This window comes from Ranitomeya variabilis, chromosome 2 (genome assembly GCF_051348905.1).
Source record: "Ranitomeya variabilis isolate aRanVar5 chromosome 2, aRanVar5.hap1, whole genome shotgun sequence".
Taxonomy (NCBI): domain Eukaryota; kingdom Metazoa; phylum Chordata; class Amphibia; order Anura; family Dendrobatidae; genus Ranitomeya; species Ranitomeya variabilis.
This window is the reverse complement of record NC_135233.1, coordinates 853,639,278-853,656,311: the sequence shown is the minus strand read 5'-3', so window position 1 is coordinate 853,656,311 and position 17,034 is coordinate 853,639,278. Positions and strand designations below refer to the sequence as shown.

General features: G+C 41.4%; 1 protein-coding gene across 1 annotated transcript in view; it reads left to right on the top strand.

Annotated features, from left to right (window-relative positions):
- Positions 1-17,034, top strand: part of LOC143803980 (uncharacterized) — a 245,981-nt gene that overhangs the window by 5,652 nt on the left and 223,295 nt on the right. Inside the window, exons 5-8 of the mRNA XM_077281732.1 lie at positions 636-755; positions 2,172-2,282; positions 2,438-2,551; positions 3,348-3,458. Of these exons, the coding sequence (XP_077137847.1) occupies positions 636-755; positions 2,172-2,282; positions 2,438-2,551; positions 3,348-3,458 (456 nt within the window). The remainder of the gene's footprint in view (positions 1-635; positions 756-2,171; positions 2,283-2,437; positions 2,552-3,347; positions 3,459-17,034) is intronic.

Below are 17,034 nucleotides of genomic sequence, written 5' to 3'. Positions count from 1 at the left end.
ATAGTGTTAATAAAAAGAGGGGGTCTTCCTGGTGATGTGTGGTTAGGAGTAGTGAAAGATTTAAGCAAGTTCTTCATGAAGTGCAGTGGGCTGCTAGGGCCAGCATGGGCCTATCACACGGGGCAGTGGATTGTCATACAACTCCTCCATACGGATCCATTCGTCGGGTCCGTGACCTTCGAGATTGGTGCCAGGGCTATCAGGCACATCGCACCTGCAGGGGAAGATGGACACGGATCCCCAGAGGCAGAGAATGATGGTATCCAGGTGCATTGCCATCTATGGAAAGGGATCCCTAGAAGTTGTGGAGACAGCAGGAAAAAGGATGCTCTATCGGGAACGAGTGCTATGGCTGAAGTTATGTCCAGTACCTGGGGGAAAGAATGTAGCCTTTTGTCAACTGTTCAGTAAAAGTTTGCTCATTAAAAAACACTTACTGTCCCCTGGATTGTGTGAAGATGGAAGCCTGTAGTCAGTAGAGACCTATGGCCCACAAATGAGTGTAATGTAACTCACACCTAACAGCACACTGTGCAGTAGCAGCAGGTTGTCCATGACTACCCTGCTTGGACACCTTGCATATCTATCTTCACAATTTAGAGATTCTAGACCAGATCTACTTTTGTTTCTTACAGATATCGATGAATGTGAACAGAAACCCTGTGATCAGTTCTGCTCCAACACAATCGGTGGATATGAGTGCTCCTGTCAAGATGGTTACACTCCAAATCCAGTCAGCCCTACACAGTGCATCCGTATGTCTAAACTTTAACTCTAATTTAATAAAGCTTTACAATTAACTAGATGAAGGCCCAATGCTATCGCATCTGGAGGGCGGTAATGTCATGATGGGGGGCAGGCTTTGCTGCTTTCCTTTCATTGTCACTGGCATACTTTTTAGGAAGAGCCATGTTGACAATGATATTTGCTTTTAAAGGGGTTTTCCCATGAACGAAAGTTCATTTTAAAAATGTTATGTGTCTGACCGTGTACAGAACATACCATAGTTCCTGGGCAGGGGAGGAAGCCAAAGACAACACTGACATTACAGCAGGAGATCGCAGAGGATACATTTTATGAGGTAAAATATTGTTTCAAAACAGTCAGTGAAATATTTTACCTGACAAAAGAAATCCCCTGTGATCCCTTGCTGTAATGTCAGTATTGTCTTTTGCTTCCTCCCCTGCCCAGGAGCTGTGGTATGCTCTGTACATGGTCAGACACAGACAATTCTTTAAATGAACTTTCGTTCGTGGGAAAACCCCTTTAATGTGACTGGCTTTCTCTGCCTGTAGACACCTCGCGCATCTGCTGCCTGGATCAACCAAATGATTCACTGCGCCTGCACAGAATTCGCATAGGCGCAATAAATCAGACCGCCGCCATCTTTGTGCAGACAGATAGCGGCGGTCAAATTAAGACTGCACATGCGCTTCTTCTGTACAAAGATGGCGGCGGTCAGTGAATCATTCGGCTGATCCCGGCGGCGGCATGTTTGCGATGGTGTTCATATGGTTGTACCGCACAAGAGGCTCCGCACGGCGTATACAGTCTCTGTGTGTGGTGAGTACGGCATATACAGTGTGTGTGTGTGTTGTGCGTACGGCGTATACAGTGTGCGTGTGGTGTGACGTGTTCCGCTGGTGGTACCATGCAAGGGGCTGGTACCACCTGCAGTTTCCATATTGAGACACCCATCACTTGGGTGTCCCAATATGGAGGTTGGAGAACTTCTGCCGCTTGGAATTCTGGATCCGGACACATCTGGATGGAGCAGGATGTGAAGACATTACAAGATAAGTATATATTAAGATGGTTGAGCTGTAATTAAAATGACATGAAATCATGAAAGGTTGTATAAGATGTGTTCGATATAAGATTGTTGCCTCACTAACATAGTAATGCAGATTATTGGTAGGCTGCACCAGTATAGAATATATTTTACCTCCATGGACCCAGATCTCAGTCACAATCCTTGTATATTGTAGGATTTACCACTACTGATTGTCAGTGACAGAAAAAGCTCCTGACAACAAGGTGTTTTTTCCCTGTAGCCCAAATTGAACTGTATACAAGTATCATGCTCTATGTAGTTTATGATCCTGTTTCCATATTCTGCTTCTATCTTTTCTCTTATGTCATATGAAATAATCTGATTTATTGTTTATTAGAAAAAGATTATTGCAATAATTCCCCATGTGACAATGGACAGTGCATTAATGGACTACATGGATTTGCCTGCTCCTGTTTTAGTGGATGGGAGGGACAAACCTGTGACAAAGGTAAGAAAAAGTGTTTCCAAAAGAAATAAGACATAATGAATGTAACTGTCATATACAGTAGCTGGGTGTTTGGACACTGGATATTTATCATGGATTAATACATTATGTGGAATTTTATCATAGATTTCAGTCTGTATCTCTATTTACTTCTATAGATATTGATGAATGTACCACAAACAACCCCTGTGCTAGAGGCACCTGTATTAACACCCTTGGCTCTTACACGTGTCAGTGTATACCCGGATGGACAGGACCACAGTGTACTATGGGTAAGATGATGATGATGGTTTTCTTTTTCATCTATCACCAGCTCCTTAATATTATCACCTTTGATAACCAGTGATCTCCGCACATTATACTACTTCTGAGCAGATTCTATCCTTGACTAGTAATATTATGGCTACAAGATCCTAACAGCGCCTGGAATATAGAAACCTGTATTTTTAACAATAAATCTGTCTAATAGTAGGAAATATCCTTTCCTACATTATGACATCCTCATGAGCTGCGCTGATATCTCCTTCAGGTGTAAAGCCGTGTGGTCATTATCATTACTGATCAGGAGTTCGACTCTCGTATGTTGGATCATAGGAAGCATCACTCAATAAAGTCCATCTGATGTAAACCTACTTTATTCCCTCATTGCTAGAGTGCTGTCCAATCATCCTTTTGATTTTCTTATTTTGTAGCAATTGTGATTTTTAGTTGCTAAGTATGAATGTTGAAGAAGATGAAAGTATAAAACAATGAATTGTTTATCATCTTCAATGTAGCAATAGTCATCCTCGGCATGATCAGTAAATGTGGGAAACAGACAGGAGCCATCAGCAGGTAGCAGTGACACCCCTCACCTCACCTGCAGCCAGCATAGTCCTCATAGAAATGTCATCAAATCCCAGGAAATTACACAACTTGTGAAATCACCTTATTTTGTAATCACAGTGCAGAAATGGGCAGGTTTATTTAATAAAATGTTGTTCTACAGTGTTCTATGTTCTATAATAATGAAAGAATTGAAATGAATATTAATTGTATTTATGTTTTTGTTTTTATTTTTTACCACAGATGTAGATGAGTGTTCGGTAAATCCGTGTCACAATGGCTTATGCACTAACACATTTGGAAGCTATTTCTGTAATTGCTATACTGGCTACACTGGTGTAAACTGCGCTGAAGGTGAGATACAGTCTCCTGTGGGCCGGACAGGGACAAAAAAGCAGTCCTGGCACACAAACCCAACGAGCCCATGTACTATAACACCCCAAATTGCCTGATCAGTGACATTTGCTTCATTTGGTCATGCCCCTTATCACTATTAACCCCTTCACCCCAAAGCCTGTTTTCACCTAAGTGACAGGGCCAATTTTTACAATTCTGACCACTGTCACTTTATGAGGTCATAACTCTAAAACGCTTCAACGGATCCTGCTGATTCTGAGATTGTTTTCTCGAGACATATTGTACTTCATGATAGTGGTAAAACTTCTTCAATATGACTTGCATTTATTTGTGAAAAAAACAAAAATTTGTTGAAAATTATGAAAATTTAGCAATTTTCAAACTTTTAGTTTTTATGCCCTTAAATTAGAGAGTTATATCTCATAATATAGTTAATAAACAACATTTCCCACATGTCTGCTTTACATCAGCACAATTTTGGAAACATACTTTTTTTTTGTTAGGGAGTTATAAGGGTTAAAATTTGACCAGCGATTTCTCAATTGTTTCACTAAAGTTTAGAATGTAGCGCTGTGAAAATTAAAAAATCATTTTTTCTTTCCACAAACTGATGTTCTAGCCAGCAATTTTTTTTCCCCAAGGGTAACAGGAGAAATTGGACCACAAAAGTTATTGTCCAATTTGTCCTGAGTACGCTGAAACCCTATACATTGGGGGGAACCACTGTTTGGGCGCACGGCAGAGCTCGGAAGGGAAGGAGCGCCGTTTGAAATGCAGACTTAGATGGATTGGTCTGCAGGTGTCATGTTGCATTTGCAGAGCCCCTGATGTACCTAAACAGTAGAAACCCCCCACAAGTGACCCCATATTGGAAACTAGACCCCCCAGGGAACTTATCTAGATGTGTTGTGAGAACTTTGAACCCCCAAGTGTTTCACTACAGTTTATAATGCAGAGCCGCAAAAATAAAAAATATATTTTTTTCCACAAAAATTATATTTTAGCCCCCACGTTTTTATTTTCCCAAGGGTAACAGGACAAATTGGACCCCAAAAGTTGTTGTCCAACTTGTCCTGAGAACGCTGATTCCCCATATGTTGGGGGGAACCACTGTTTGGGTGCACAGGAGAACTCGGAACGGAAGGAGCACTGTTTTAGTTTTTCAAAGCAGAATTTGCTGGAATTGAGATCGGACGCCATGTCGCGTTTGGAGAGCCCCTGATGTGCCTAAACAGTGAAAACTCCCCAATTCTAACTGAAACCCTAACCCCAACCCTAACCCCAGCCCTAACCCTAGCCCTAACCCCAACCCTAACCCTAGCCCTAACCCTAGTCCTAACCCTAGCGCTACTTTTACACTAGCGTTTTTTTGCATACGTCACAATACGTCGTTTTGGCGAAAAAACGCATCCTGCAAAGTCATCTGCAGGATGCATTTTTTCCCCATAGACTAACATTAGTGACGTATTGACACACGTCGCAAGCATCGTGCGACGGTTGCGTCGTGTTGTGGCGGACCGCCGGCAGCAAAAAACGTTACATGTAACTTTTTTTGTACCGACGGTCCACCATTTCCGACCGCGCATGCGCGGCTGGAACTCCGCCCCCACCTCCCCGCACCTCACAATGGGGCAGCGGATGCGTGGAAAAACATCATCCGCTGCCCCCATTGTGCGGCGCTTGCACAGTATGCGTCGGTATGTCGGGCCGACGCAGCGCGACGGCCCCGTACCGACGCTAGTGTGAAAGTAGCCTAACGGGAAAATGGAAATAAATATATTTTTTTAAATTTTATTATTTTTCCCTAACTAAGGGGGTGATGAAGGGGGATTTGATTTACTTTTATAGCGTTTTTTGGGCGGATTTTTATGGTTGGCAGCCGTCACACACTAAAAGACGCTTTTTATTGCAAAAAATAGTTTTTGCATCACCACATTTTGAGAGCTATAATTTTTCCATATTTTGGTCCACAGAGTCATGTGAGATCTTGTTTTTTGCGGGACGAGTTGACATTTTTATTGGTACCATTTTCGGGTACATGACATTTTTTGATCGCTTTTTATTCCGATTTTTGGGAGGCGGAATGAACAAAAAACAGCAATTCCTGAAATTCTTTTAGGGGGGGCGTTTATACCGTTCCGTGTTTGGTAAAAAGGATAAAGCAGTTTTATTCTTTGGGTCAGTACGATTACAGCGATACCTCATTTATGTAATTTTTTTATGTTTTGCCGCTTTTACACAATAAAAACTATTTTATATAAAAAAATAATTGTTTTTGCATCGCTTTATTCTGAGAGCTATAACTTTTTTATTTTTCTGCTGATGATGCTGTTTGGCGGCTTTTTTTTGCGGGACAAGATGACATTTTCAGCGGTACCATGGTTATTTATATCCATCTTTTTGATCGCGTGTTATTCCACTTTATGTTTGGCGGTATGAGAACAAAACGTTGTTTTTTGCCTCGTTTTTTTTAATTTTTTTTACGGTGTTCACTGAAGGGGTTAACTAGTGATATAGTTTTATAGGTGGGGTCGTTACGGACGCGGCGATACTAAATATGTCTACTCTTATTGTGTGATTTTTTTTTATTTAGATAAAGAAATTTATTTATGGGAATATTTTTTTTTTTTCTTTATTTAGGAATTTTTTTTTTTTTTTACACATGTGGAAAAAATTTTTTTTTACTTTTTTACTTTGTACCAGGGGGGGACATCACAGATTGGTGATCTGACAGTGTGCACAGCACTCTGTCAGATCACCGATCTGAGAGGCACGTTCCAGAGGCTTGCCGGCGCCTGCTATGAGGAATTCTCAGCAGGCGCCGGCAAGCAGGGTCATCTCATGACCCGGAAGGAGTCCTGCGGCCATCTTGGATCCAGGGACTCCTTCCAGGTCACCGGAGCAGCGCGATCTCATCGTGTTGCTCCGGTGGGAGAGCGCAGGGAGCCCCCGTCCCTGCGCAATCCCCCTCTATGCCGCTGTCACTATTGACAGCAGCATCAGAGGGGTTAAATGCCCGCGATCGGCGATAGCGCCGATCGGGGGCATTGCTGCGGGGTGTCAGCTGTCATATACAGCTGACACCTGCACCCGATCACCTCTGCTCTCAGCGCGAGACCGCGGTGATCGGGGCGTCGTACTAGTACTGCGGCTGGCACTAATGCTGTGCCGGCAGCGCAGTACTAGTACGGCGCATGTCGCGAAGGGGTTAAAGGAGTTATTTGAAGAGTCACGTGTGAATGGAGCTGGAGTGCGCATGATGAACCACAGCATCCATTTACATCATGCTCTTCAAATCTATGGTTCTCGGAGACGTTTGAAGTCACAGTGTTTGGAAAGTTATCCCCTATCCAAAAGACAGAGGATAACTTCCAAACTTGTCATAACCCATTTCAATAGGTTTTTCAAGATTTACTTTTACTTGCCCACTGGAATTTAAAACAGTAAACCCACCAATACCTACCCTCCAGAAGTCCAATATCGCCTCTCCGACAACAGGACAGGAGAATAGTATAGAATAATACAGATACTTAGAATTACACCCAGTATACAGGATATACTGTATATACCATATGAGACAAATCAACTTCTGTTTATACATTACATTGGAAAAAGCTGAGACAGCTTTATATACATGACATAGGATATAAAAAAAAAGGCTATGCGGCACTCTCAGCGTTTCAGGGTGCTCAAATAGGAATCCACTCAAATCGTTACAGTAAGAAAATTTGGCACTCAAAATAATGATGCAAGAAATTTTATTATATAGTATCCATACTTTTGCTGCAAAAAAGTTAATTTGACTCTTCAGCTCAATGGCCTTGCTCAGCACAGAGAATTGAGGTAAGTATAGACAGCTGGAAACAATCAGCAATAAGCCATAGATAGGAATACTTAGATGTGCATCACATTACATATACATCACATTGGAAACACTGAGGGTGATGTATATACGTCACATAGGAGACACAGACTGCTGTATGTACATCATACAGGAGATACTGGGACTGGAATATATCATCACATAGGATACATGAGATTGCTCTATAAACATCACATTGGAGACACTGGAACTAGTATATATAAAAACACTGGGACTGGTATATACAGTATAAAGAGCATAGGGGACATTTGGACTGCTGTATATACATCACATAGGAGACACTGGGGCTGATGTAAATAAATAATATATGAGAATTCTGGGTATACATTATATTGAAGACATTGGGACTGGTGCATACATAAAAAGCTCCATCTCACGACTCAACCAAATTCTGGAACTGGGGGCAGATGTAAGCCTTTAGTGTGTCTAGCTCCAGGACAGAAGGGCAGATTTCATTTTCATGCAGGAGATCGGGGACTGGAGGGCACAAAGTCTGCAAACCAAAAAATGTCCTGATGTTGTTACTGGCCAGCGTAAAACTTGAAAGCCCTCTGTTTAGCAGTGTCGCATATGTGCACGTGCACACACATTGACAGTGTGAAGAAGATTTAGAAGGGCCGGCATCCTTCTTTGTACTTCAGTGCTGTAAATCACTGGGAATCTGCTCAGTTGGACAGATGGACAATCCAGGCCTGGCTTCCTGTTATAAATATTACACATACAGTATATTTAATATATTATGCTGCTCAGCATAAATGACTAGACCACCTTTGAAAAGTAAGCTTTTAATCAATATCTCACTGAATACAGGAGCTATTTCCAAAATGTTGACAAGACTGAGTTTCATAGAACATTTTTATTGCATGACAATTAAAGAAAGGTTAATTTTATAACTTTCATTGCAAAATCTTACTCTAATTAATTGATGTAAAATGAATACAGTCCACATCAAAGCTACTACATTTGTATTACCTTCATGATTTTAAGGACAGTGCCAAGTCTTCTAGGCATGGAATCAACAGGTTAAAGACATATTGCAACATCTATCTTTTTCCATTCTTCAAGAAAGAACTCTTTTAGAATCTGAATGCTGGATGGAGAGTGATGCTCAACTTTTCTCTTTAGAAACACCTCCATAGGTGTTCAATAGGAGACATACTTGACCACTGAATCACTTACACCCTACTCTTCAGAAATGCAACAGTGACCTTAGCTGTGTGTTTTGAATCATTGTCATGTTGGAAAAGTTCATGCCTGCCAATGGCACGAAAAGATGATAGCATCTTCTCTTTTAATATTGTACATTTGTGAATTCAATATACCATTAATTAAATATAGCTCCCCAACAGCAGCTGGACTCATGCCATCCATATGACATTGTAAGGAAAATGTTTCACTGTAGACCCCATGTATTTAGGAAAACAAATCTAGAAGAATACACAATGCCTACACTGAAACATGGTGGTGGCAGTGTCCTTACTGATTTTGGGAAGCTACATTTCATTGATGGTATCATGAATGCACTGATGCACTGCTTTATATTAAAAGATAAGATGCTGCAATCACTCCATGCCCTTGGTAGATGTGCATTTTTTCTAAATGCATGGTGGCCACAGTGAAACTTGGTGGTGGCAGTGACCTTATGTGGGGCTGCATGAGTACAAGTAGTGTCAGTGAGCTGCATTTCACTGGAGGTATCATGAATTGACAGATTTACTACTGTTAATTGAAAGAGAAGTTGTTACCATTACTCTGTGTCCATGGCAGACTTTTCCAGCATGTCAATGATTTAAAATACACATCTGTTGTTTTTCTGAAGAAGAACAGGGTGAAAGGGATTCAGTGGCCAAGTGTGTACCCTGATCTGAATTTAACTAAAAAGTCAATGGGGATTTGGAAGAGACAAGTTGAGCATCACTCTCCATCCAGCATCCAGGTTCTAAAAGAGGTCATTCTTGAAGAATGGAAAAAGATAAGTGTTGCAATATGTTGCCAACTGGTTTACTCCATGCCTTGATAATTTGTGCTGCCCTTATAAATCAAGGATGTCATACAAAATACTAGATGTAGTTTATGATGTGGAGTGCATTTATTTTTGTATCAACTAATTTTGGCAAAACTGAACATTTTGCAAAGAAAATCATTGATTAACCCCTTTACCCCCCCCCCAAGGTGATTTGCACATTAATGACCAGGCCAATTTTTTGCGGAATATTGTACTTCATGGTAGGGGTAACATTTATTTTATATAACTTGCGTTTGTTTGTCAAAGAAAACGAAATTTGGTGAACGTTTGGAAAAGTTTAGCAATTTTCAAAATTTTAATTCTTATGCGCTTACATCAGAGAGATGTGTCACACAAAATAGTTAATAAATAACATTTCCCACATGTCTACTTTATATCGGTACAATTTTTAAAGCATTTTTTTTTTTAGGAAGTTATAAGGGTTAAAATTTTACCAGCGATTTCTCCTTTTTCCAACAATATTTACAAAACCATTACTTTAAGGGACCACATCACTTTTGAAGTGACTTTGAGGGGTCTGTATAATAGAAAATGCTCATAAGTGACACTATTCTAAAAACTGCACCCCTCAATCTGCTCAAAACCACATTCAAGAAGTTTATTAACCCTTCAGGTGTTTAACAGAAATTTTTGAAATGTGGAAAAAAAATGAATATTTAGCTTTCTTCCACAAAAAAATACTTTAAATTTTTTTTATTTTCATAAGGGTAATAGGAACAAATGAATCCTAAAAATTGTTGTGCAATTTCTCTTGAGCATGTCGATACCCCATATGTGCGGGAAAATCACTATTTTGTCACATGGCAGAGCTTGGAAAGAAAGGAGCATCAATTGACTTTTTGGATGTAAAATTTCATAGAATCATAGAATCACAGAATGGCAGAGTTGGAAGGGACCTCCTGGGTCATCTGGTCCAACCCCCTGCTCAAAGCAGGATTCACTAAATCATCCCAGACAGATGTCTGTCCAGCCTCTGTTTCAAAACTTCCATGGAAGAAGAACTCACCTCCTCTCGTGGCAGCCTGTTCCACTCATTGATCACCCTAACTGTCAAAATGTTTTTCTAATATTTAATCTGTGTCTCCTCCCATTCAGTTTCATCCCATTGCTTTCTTGTGCAAATGAAAATAAAGATGATCCTTCTACAATGTGACAGCCCTTGAGATATTTGTAGACAGCTATTAAGTCTCCTCTCAGTCTTATTTTTTGCAAACTAAACATTGCCAAATCCTGTAACCGTTCCTCATAGGACATGGTTTAGAGCATGCAAAACACCTCAGGATACAGGTAGAAACTATAAAATAATTAAGAACAAATAATTATATAGATCAATGATAATGACTACCCTTGGTGTTAAAACACAGTGGAAAAGTGGGAACCACTCATAACCGGAAAACAACCCAACAACCAGACCTATGGATGCACCAGGAGACCAGACTGAATCATATAAAATAGTATCTTTATTAATTAATAGCAGCGATACAGAAAAAATATATAAAATCAATAATAACAAGCTGTGTGCGAAGCAGGACAGTATATATCATATACTTAAAAGGTGTGTCCAGCCCCAGGTGTGTGGGGATGAGGTCACAAGTCTATTGTTCACTAGCTTAAGTTCTAAAGTAAACCTGATACACCAGCTTAAGGAGGGGGCTACTGAGCACATGTGGGAGAATTATATATTGCTAAACACATCTCTACGTAAAGATATATATTTTGGAGCACTTCCCTTCTACACACACACAGGAAATAAACATGTGTTTAACAAAGCAAATGTAATTGCAACAATTTTCTGAGAGAAATATTTCATTATCTAGAACAATTTCGAGGGTGCCAACACTTTCGGACACTACAGTTTGTGTAATAATAAAAAATAACATAGGGAAAAAGTATTGAACACGCTTACTGAAATTTAATTACTACTTCATACAAAATCCTTTGTTGGTGATTACAGCTTCAAGATGCATCCTGTATTGGGAAACTAGCCACATGCATTGCTCAGGTGTTATTTTTGTCCAATCTTCCACACAAAGACACTCTTCAAATATTGAAGGTTCTGTGGGCTCCTTCTATGAACTCCAACCTTTAGTTCCTTCCATAAATGTTCTATTGGATTAAAGTCGGGTGGTTGGCTGGGCAGTTATATCCACCCTAGTTTCATCTTCATCATCCTGGTGGATGGCAGCAGATTTTCTTCAAGAATGTCTTGGTAAATTTGTTCAATTTTCCTTACTTCAATTATATGAAGATTGATGAGATGAAGTGCCATATCCTGAAAAGAGCCCCATACCATGATGTTCCTACCACCAAAGTTCACTGTTGGTATGGTGTTTTGGGGGTGAAATGCAGTACCTTTCGGCTTCCAAACATGGTGTGAATTATGGTATGTAAAGAGTTCAATTTTGTGCTCCTGTGACCAGACTATATTCTTCAGTATTTTACAAGTTTGTCTAAATGTTGTTGCGTATACATTAAATGCGCTTGTACATGCTTTTAGTTCAGCAATGGAATGCTGTGGATATACAGGCCTTGGAGATTGAGTGTATTAATTAATATTTTTCTTTGAAACATTTGCACCTGCTTATTCCAGATCTTTCTGTGAATATGTGAGATTAAAATGCTAATTATACCCCTAGATGATTTCCTCAAGAGGTGTAATTTCCAATATTGGGTCACTAGTGGGATATTTCTGCTGTTATGTCATCTCAAGGGCTCTGCTATTGTCACATTGTGCATGAAATCTATTCTAGAAAATTTGCACTCCAAAATTCAAATGGCGCTCCTTCTTTTCCTAGCCTTGCCACTAGCACAAACAGTAGTTTCTGACCACAAATGGGGTATCCGTGCACTCAAGAGTAACAGCATAGCACATTGTTTGGTCCAGTTTTTCCTGTTACCCTTTCAAAAAAGAAAAATGTGGGTCTAAAACAACATTTTTTATGGTAAAAAAACATAATATTGATTTTCACTGCCCAATATTGTTAAATTTGTGTGAAGAAATAATTGGTTCACTTGCTTACACTCCTAGATTCATTTTTTCAGGGGTGTAGTTTCCAAAATGAGGTCACTTGAGGTGAATTTCTGCTGTTTTGGCACCTTAGTGGCTCTCCAAATGCGACATGATATACGCAATCTTTTTCAGTCAAATTTGCACTCCAAAATTTGCTTCTTCACTTCCAATTCCTTGCCATGTGCCCAAACAGCAGTTTCTGACCACATATGTGGTATGTCACGATTCCTACACTCAGAGTGTTCGGGACTCAGTAAAGGACTGCTCTGTCATCGTATCCTTTTCCAGGTTATGCTAAGATGTTGGTGCTTTGATTGACAGCTCAGTTGACCTATCTGAAACTGGGAGGTGCTGAGATTTCTCCAGGTGCTCTGTGTGCTTAGTAATTGCCCTGCTATTTAGGTGAGCAATATATATACTAACAAATTGGTTAAATAAATAACCAAGGAGTATATACCCTTACAAAATAATTTTATTTTTATACAAAATGCTTAAATGGACACAAAATAAAATAAGAATTACGGAATTACTGGACAGTCAATAGTGGATACGCTATCAAGTACAAGTAGGATATTGTAGCATGCTTGTCATGTCTTATAAGTCATCATAGGCAACGGTACAAGGGGTGAAACATCCCCAATGGTTCAAGCCAAACAGATTACAGCATGAAAGCAACACTTACATAAAGATTAAAGATTCTATTTGGTGAAGCATCCTCACTGCCCCAACACGTTTTGTCTAGTATTTCATTAGGAAGCATATTTGTTGTGATCCGCTTTTTGGCTCCCCTGGTGGTGGCTGGTGGTACTGGAGACTTGTGTGTGCTTTTCTGCCTCAGCTCACCTGCTTCCATCAGTTTTGGGAGTTCCCTATTTAGCCTTGCTCTCCAGTCACTTCCTTGCCGGTCATCATTGTAACCTGAGTCATTCAGTTGCATGTTCCTGCTACTAGTCTGCTGATCAGCTAGTGGACTCTTGTCCTTATTGTTTTGTTTTTCTTGTCCAGTTTACAGTTTTGTCTTTTCCTGTTACTGGAAGCTCTTGTGGACTGAAATTGCCACTCCTGTGTCATGAGTTGACACAGGAGTCTTAAAGTAATTTCAGGATGGGTTTTTGAAAGGGTTTTTCAGCTGACCGTGAAGTCCTCTTTTGTATCCTTCCTCTATCTAGTAAGTGGACCTCGCTTTGCTAAATCTACCTTCATACTGTGTATGTCTTTTCCTCTGAACTCACCGTTAATATACGTGGGGGCTACTATCATCTTTGGGGAATTTCTCTAGAGGTAAGCCAGGTCTGTTCCTTCCTCTTCCAGGCGTAGTTAGTTCTCCGGCTGGCGCATGGCATCTAGGCAGCCGTAGGAATGCTTCCTGGCTACTGTTAGTTGTGTGGTAGATTTAGGTCACGGTCAGCTTGAGTTTCCATCACCCGAGAGCTAGTCTGTTATTTTTGTGTTTCTGATGTTCCCATGCTATTGGGGAATCATGACAGTATGACCGGCCGCTGTTAAAGTAATTGGCAGAAGAAAGGAGAGTAAAAGAAGTCTGTAGATTTTTTTTTTTTTCCTCTCATGTTTGCTACTTAGTTGGCTCAGTTGTATTTCTGCTCTATTTACAGCCTTGCCTTTCTCTCCTTCTAATCCTTGAATGGCTCTGATCTCTCCGGTTTAATGATGGACCCTCAGAGTTTGGCTGCAGGTTTAAATAATCTTGCTACGAAGGTTCAGAATTTACAAGATTATGTTATACGTACTCCTATTTCTGAACCTAAGATTCCTACACCAGAGGTATTTTCCGGAGATAGATCTCGGTTTCTGAATTTCAAATGTAATTGTAAATTATTCCTTTCTCTCAGACCTCACTCCTCTGGAGATCCTGTTCAGCAGGTTAAGATTGTGATTTCTTTGCTGCGAGGTGACCCTCAAGATTGGGCATTTTCATTGACACCAGGGGATCCTGCGTTGCTCAATGTGGATGCGTTTTTTCTGGCTTTAGGGTTGCTGTATGAGGAACCTAATTTGGAGATTCAAGCTGAAAAAGCTTTAATAGCCCTGTCTCAAGGGCAAGATGAAGCTGAGATATACTGCCAAAAATTTCGTAAATGGTCTGTGCTTACTCAGTGGAATGAGTGTGCCCTAGCGGCAAATTTCAGAGAGGGCCTTTCTGATGCCGTTAAGGATGTCATGGTGGGGTTTCCTACGCCCACAGGTCTGAATGAGTCCATGACAATGGCGATTCAGATTGATCGGCGTTTGCGGGAGCGCAAACCCGTGCACCATTTGGCGGTATCTTCTGAAGGGACGCCAGAGAAAATGCAATGCGACAGAATTCTGTCAAGAAGCGAGCGGCAGAATTATAGGCGCAAAAATGGCTTGTGCTTCGACTGTGGTGATTCGACTGTCAAATATCAGTATCCGTTGCCGCTGCTTACTGATTTGTTTGCTCGCATAAGGGGGGCTAAGTGGTTCTCCAAGATTGATCTCCGTGGGGCGTATAATTTGGTGCGAATTAAGCAAGGGGATGAGTGGAAAACCGCATTTAATACGCCTGAGGGCCACTTTGAGTATTTAGTAATGCCTTTCGGCCTTTCTAATGCGCCTTCAGTTTTTCAGTCCTTTATGCATGATATTTTCCGTGAATATCTGGATAAATTTATGATTGTGTATTTGGACGATATTTTGATTTTTTCTGAGGACTGGGAGTCTCATGTTCAGCAGGTCAGGAGGGTTTTTCAGGTCTTGCGGGAGAATTCTCTGTGTGTAAAGGGTTCTAAGTGTGTTTTTGGGGTTCAAAAGATTTCCTTTTTGGGGTACATTTTTTCCCCTTCTTCTGTTGAGATGGACCCTGTCAAGGTTCGGGCTATTTGTGACTGGACGCAGCCTACTTCTCTAAAGGGTCTTCAGAAGTTCTTGGGCTTTGCTAATTTTTATCGTCGATTTATAACTGGTTTTTCTGGTGTTGCTAAGCCTCTTACGGATTTGACTAAGAAGGGTGCTGATGTTGCCAATTGGTCCTCTGCCGCTGTGGAGGCCTTTCGGGAACTTAAGCGCCGCTTTTCGTCTGCCCCTGTGTTGCGCCAGCCCGATGTCTCTCTCCCCTTTCAGGTTGAGGTCGATGCTTCCGAGATCGGAGCGGGGGCGGTTTTGTCGCAGAAAAGTTCCGATTGCTCAGTGATGAGACCTTGTGCGTTCTTTTCTCGAAAATTTTCTGCCGCCGAAAGAAATTATGATGTCGGTAATCGAGAGCTTTTGGCCATGAAGTGGGCATTTGAGGAGTGGCGTCATTGGCTTGAGGGTGCTAGACATCAGGTGGTGGTTTTGACTGATCACAAGAATCTGATTTATCTTGAGTCTGCCAGGCGCCTGAATCCTAGACAGGCGCGCTGGTCGTTGTTTTTCTCTCGGTTTAATTTTGTGGTCTCATATCTACCAGGTTCTAAGAATGTGAAGGCGGATGCCCTTTCTAGGAGTTTTGAGCCTGATTCCCCTGGTGATTCGGAACCTACAGGTATCCTTAAGGATGGGGTGATATTATCCACTATTTCCCCAGATCTGCGACGTGCTTTGCAAGAGTTTCAGGCGGATAGACCTGATCGCTGTCCACCTGGTAGACTGTTTGTTCCTGATGATTGGACCAGTAGAGTCATCTCGGAGGTTCATTCTTCTACGCTGGCGGGTCATCCTGGAATTTTTGGTACCAGGGATTTGGTGGCTAGATCCTTCTGGTGGCCATCTCTGTCTCGTGATGTGCGTGTTTTTGTGCAGTCTTGTGATGTGTGTGCTCGGGCCAAGCCTTGTTGTTCTAGGGCTAGCGGGTTGTTGTTGCCCTTGCCTATTCCGAAGAGGCCTTGGACGCACATCTCGATGGACTTTATTTCTGATCTTCCTGTCTCTCAGAGGATGTCTGTTATCTGGGTGGTGTGTGACCGTTTTTCTAAGATGGTTCATTTGGTGCCATTGCCGAAGTTGCCTTCCTCGTCTGAGTTGGTTCCTTTGTTTTTTCAAAATGTGGTTCGCTTGCATGGTATTCCTGAAAATATCGTTTCTGATAGGGGTACCCAGTTCGTTTCTAGATTTTGGCGGGCATTCTGTGCCAGGTTGGGCATTGATTTGTCTTTTTCGTCTGCCTTCCATCCTCAGACTAATGGCCAGACGGAGCGAACTAATCAAACTTTGGAGACATATTTGAGGTGTTTTGTGTCTGCGGATCAGGATGATTGGGTTGCCTTTTTGCCGTTGGCGGAGTTTGCTCTTAATAATCGGGCCAGTTCTGCCACTTTGGTTTCCCCTTTCTTTTGCAATTCGGGGTTTCATCCCCGTTTTTCTTCTGGTCAGGTGGAGTCTTCGGATTGTCCTGGAGTAGATGCTGTGGTGGATCGGTTGTATCGGATTTGGGAACAAGTGGTGGACAATTTGAATTTGTCCCAGGAGAGGACTCAGCGGTTTGCTAACCGCCAGCGTCGGGTTGGTCCTCGCCTTCGTGTTGGGGACTTGGTGTGGTTGTCTTCCCGTTTTGTCCCAATGAGGGTTTCTTCTCCTAAATTTAAGCCTCGGTTCATCGGTCCCTATAGGATTTTGGAGATTATTAACCCTGTTTCCTTTCGTTTGGACCTTCCGGCATCTTTCGCTATCCATAATGTGTTCCATCGGTCGTTGTTGC